This window comes from Belonocnema kinseyi, chromosome 2 (assembly GCF_010883055.1).
Source record: "Belonocnema kinseyi isolate 2016_QV_RU_SX_M_011 chromosome 2, B_treatae_v1, whole genome shotgun sequence".
Classification (NCBI taxonomy): domain Eukaryota; kingdom Metazoa; phylum Arthropoda; class Insecta; order Hymenoptera; family Cynipidae; genus Belonocnema; species Belonocnema kinseyi.
Genome location: NC_046658.1, coordinates 161,478,997 through 161,484,027, shown reverse-complemented (window position 1 = coordinate 161,484,027; position 5,031 = coordinate 161,478,997). Strand labels below are relative to the sequence as shown.

At 20.1% G+C, this 5,031-nt stretch overlaps 1 protein-coding gene across 1 annotated transcript in view; it reads right to left on the bottom strand.

Annotated features, from left to right (window-relative positions):
* LOC117167855 (UBX domain-containing protein 4) overlaps window positions 1-5,031 on the bottom strand; it is a 38,076-nt gene that overhangs the window by 20,382 nt on the left and 12,663 nt on the right. The window contains exon 3 of the mRNA XM_033353065.1: window positions 4,477-4,766. Coding sequence (XP_033208956.1) covers window positions 4,477-4,766 — 290 coding nt within the window. The remainder of the gene's footprint in view (window positions 1-4,476; window positions 4,767-5,031) is intronic.

Below are 5,031 nucleotides of genomic sequence, written 5' to 3'. Positions count from 1 at the left end.
TTTTTGTATTTTTTCAAATACTGTGAACATTAAAAAAACATGCGTTACCTAGAAATATTTTATTTAAAATTATTGCTATTTTTAAATAAAAAAATAAGCTTCGAAATTTTTAATGATAAAAATAATTTTTGAAACTAATATCTTATTGTTGTATTTGTAATAATTAAATATATTTATAAAAAATTCTAATTGTTAAAATTCGGGAATTTTACAATTCATATATTTTATAAATCAGTAATTTTCAATCGGGAATTTCATTATTCGGGAATTTTCCAATTTAGTAATATTATAAGCTGCCGTAAATTTTATTATTCGAGAATATTCCAATTCGGGAATTTTATAATTCTGAAATTTTATTATTCGGGAATTTTCCAATTCGGTATTTTTATTTTTCGGTAATTTTATTATTGGCGAATTTCATTTTTTGGAAATTTTCGAATTCGGTATTTTTATTTTTCGGTAATTTTATTATTCGTGTATTTTATTATTCGGGAATTTTCTAAATCGGTATTTTTATTTTTCGGCAATTTTATTATTCGCGAATTTGATTTTTCGGGAATTTTATTTTTCGGGATTTTTCAGTCATCCCCTCAAAAAATAATTTAGAAGATTTTAAAGATATTTTTTTATAATATAGAATTTTAAAAACTTTTACGAAAAATTCGAGATCGCGATTTTTTCTCAAAATTGTCAAATATCCTTCCAAATTTTAAAAAATTACCTGACAATCTTCAAACTTTTCTCAGCAATTTTAAGAAAAATTGTTTATTTTCTTAAAAACTTTCGAAATTATTTTTATTACTACTAAACATTTCATGAATTTACCCGATTTTTGTTCGTTTTTATTTTGCAGTCTTAACAAATTGGAACATTTTGCTTAAAAATCTTCTAAACTGTTTTTAAAAATTTTAGGAAATCGTTTGTTATATTTAAAAATCTTTTTCAATTTTCACTTTAAGTTTATTTTTCAAAATAAAAAATTATTTTAAATTTTCACACAAATATAAGAAAAATTCTTTTTTTTTCATCTTGTCAAAACTTCGAATTTCTAAAAACTATTCGAATTTTTCCTGCATTTTTTATTCATTCTGCAAAATTTTAAAAATTGCCTTATAATCTTTCCGACTCTTCTTCGACTATTTTAGAAATCTTCTAAAATCTTTTTAAACAACCTCTTCAAATTAGTTTATCGAAATAAAAAATAATTTTAATTTTTCTTAGCAACCTGAAAAAATGTCTCTCATTTTCATGAAAATTTACAAAATTCTTTAAAAATCTTTACAACTTTTAATTATTTTTTAATTGTTTCAAAACTTTTGAATATCTCAACCTTAATCAGATTTTTCGAAAATCATGTAATATGTTAAAATTTCAAAATTTTGCTTTAAAATATTCCAAACTTTTAAAACATTTTAGAAATTAATTAAAAATTTTTTGTGATCTTTTTTTGATTTTCTTTTAAACTTCTTTACAAAAAAAAAAATAATTAAAAAATTTCCCATGAATTTTAAGAACTTTTTTTTCACACCCTGACAGAATTCAGTTTACCTAACAAAAAAAAAACAAAAGAGTTGAAAATTTGAACGAAACAGAATAACTTTCATTCAGAAAGTTGCATTTTTAAACTAAAAAAGACAACTTTTCGATATAAAAGAGACGAGTTTTCAACAAAACAGGTAAATTTTCAACCAAAGGGATGAATTTTTAATTGGAAATGATAAATCTTCAACCAAGAAAATTATTTTTCAAAGAAATAGTTCATATGTCAACCAAAAAAATTTCAATTTTAAATTAAAAAAAAAACAGTTAAATTCTACCAAAAATGATTAATTTTCAACCAAAAAGTTTCATTTTTAAACAAAAAATTGCATTTCTTATCAGAAAAGATCAAATTTATAACCAAAAAATGAATTTTTAATAAAATACAAGGATTTTTAACCTAATAGTTAAATTTTTAAATAAAAAAGATACATTTTTATTATTTTCAACCTACAATTAAATATATAAATTTCCAGGTAAAAAAGAATTAACAGAAATGGAATAGTTAATTTTTCAGTTGAAAATATTAAATTTTAACGAAAAAATAAACAAATTGTGAAAAAAATAGTTTCATGCTCCATAAAAAAAATTTAACAAAATAGTTCAACTTTCAAAAATGTAGATGAATTTTTACCGAAAAAAAATATCTGAAGAAAATAATAAAATTGTCAACATAACAATTGATTTTTTAATCAAACACTTGAATTTTCAATCTACTATATTGAATTTTCAAAAAAAAAAGGAAAAATTTTCCACCAAAATAAATATTCTATAAAAAAAAAACCTTTTTTACATTTGATTACATGAATTTTTAAATAAACAGTTGGAATTTTAAATAAAAGAAATAAATTTTCAACAAAAGTGGCTTGATCTTTTAAGAAAATATTTAAATATAACATTAAATATAATAAAATATAAATAAAATAGCAAATATAATATATTTAAATATTTATATAATATTTTATTTTATATTAATTGTTAATAAATATTTAAATTTTCAAATAAATTTTCACTGAAAAAAGAGCATTTTTCAACAAAATAATTTAATTTTTAATGAGAGATAATTTTTCCACAAAACTGTTAACTTTGTACCAAAGTATTTAAATTTTTAACACGGAAAGTTGAATTTTCAACAAAAAGAATAACTTTTGAACCAAATATTTTTTCAAATAAAAAGATTAACTTTCTACAAAAAAAAAATAATAATAATTTTTCAACACAATGTATGAATTTTTGTTTAAACAAAACAAATTTTCAACCAAATAATTGGATTTTTAACAAATAATAATAATAATAATTTTCACTTTAAAAAATAATCAAAAAATAATCAAATTTTTGACCGTAAAGATTAATTTTCAAGCGAAAATATTAAATATTTAAATTTTGAGTCAAAAAATTAATATTCAAACAAAGAGATGAATTTTTAACTAAATTATGGAATATTCAACTAGAATAATACTTACATTTCAGTTAAAAAAAAAATTATTTTCAACCAAAAAAAAAAAAACAATTTTTAACTACGTTAACATTTTTATTTTATACAAAATGAATTATATGATACTTCAGAATAAATATATATTTTTTTAAATTACAAACAGTTGAATTTAACCCAAAATTAATATTCAAAAAAATAAATGAAAATAAAACTAAATAATTAAAAAAACTTGATTAATTAATAATTAATTATTGATGATAATAAAAACTTAAAATTAGTAAATAATTAATTAATTACTTAATGAAATAAATAAAAAATAATGAAAATCCAATTTTTTTAAGACCAGAAAGTTCAATTTTCAAATTAAAAAATAGTATAGTAAAATTATTAGTTAAAATAATTAATCTTACACAGTAAAACACGTAATTTCAACAACAAAAGTAAACTTTCTGCCAAAGGAATAAATCTTTAATCAACAAAATGTATTTTTTAAAAATCGTTTTTTTACCTTGATTCAAAAGCAGTTGAATGTAAAAAGAAATTATGAATTTTTGACTAAAAAGGTACATTTTTAATTTATAAAAAATTAATTTTTAAACGAAAAATTGAAGTTTTTCTTTAAATTTCATTTTTCAAAATAAAAATACAAATATTTTGCTGAAAATCAACATGTTGGTTGAAAATTCATATTTTCATGTTAAAAATTAAACTGTTTTTCTAGAAGATGCGTATTCTTGGCTTGAAAATTAAAAAATTTGGTTGAAAATCTTCTGGGTTAAAAATACATCATTTTAAATTATAATTAAAAATTTTTAATTCAAAAATTTTTTTAAATTAATTTCTTTGGTTAAAAATGTAGCGTGTTTTAAAAAAAATGGTTTCTTTTTTCAACTAAAAATTTAACTGTTCCAATTTTGCCTGAAAATTGATATTTAAAATTGAAAATTCAACTATTTCGATAGAAAATTAAATTATTTAATTTCAAACTAACTTTTTTGCTTTAAAGTTGAATTACTTTTAAAAATTCTATTTTTCTTTTGAAAATTTTTTTTTTTGGATTTAAAATTCAACAAATTGGTATCTACTTTAGTTAAAAAATTACCTTTTTGATTCAAAATTAAATTATTTGGTTCGACATTTGCTTTTGTTTTCGTTGAGAATCAACCTTTTATGGCTAAAATTTTTATAATCTGATTTAAAATTTAATTATTTTGTTAAATATTCATATTTTCAGGTTAAAAATAATTTTTTGTTTTAGATTACCAAACTGTTTCGTTGAAAATCAACGCTTTTGTTTAAAATATATATTTCGGTATGGAAAATGCGAGTATTTTCTAGAAAATTCGTGTTTTTTTCAGCTTAAAAATTCAACAATTTGTTAAAAATCTATTTTTTCTCGAAGAAAATAGAAATTTCAGGATTATGAGTGAAATTGAAGGATTTTTGCAGGTTTTTAAGGATTTCCAGGACGCCAAAGAAGCTGGCAAAATAATAAAAATTACCTCGTGCGACAATTCGGCAGCTTTTTCTTCTTTTTTTGTCGACGAGTCCCCTTGCGTACTGGATAGACTGGCACCTTCTGTAGTTGTGACAGTAGCTGCTGCATTTTCAGCGGATTTTTTTTCGGATTCTATGAAAGAAAGTGAAGATCCAGCAGCAATTTTTCCTGATTTGGCCAAAACTTCATCTATCTTTGCCCCTAACTCAGAAGCCGTGGCACTACCGGCAACTATTTCGAGGGGAGAGCCCGTTTCGCCGATAAAGAAAACGGACGGAACTGGTACTAATTGATCTGTTTTCGGGAATTAAGGAACATTCAGAAACTTTTTGGTAAATTATTATTATTACATTTTAATTTTTTTATTATTTTTATTTATATTTAGATATTTTAGAAGATTTAGAATATTATTTAGAATATTTTAGAATAATTCAATTTAATTTATAAATTTATATAAAAAAATTAAAATTTAAAATTCAATTAATTAACTTAATTTAATTTAAATTTATTAAATTTATTTATAAATTTAATTTATATTATTATTATTATTATTATATTA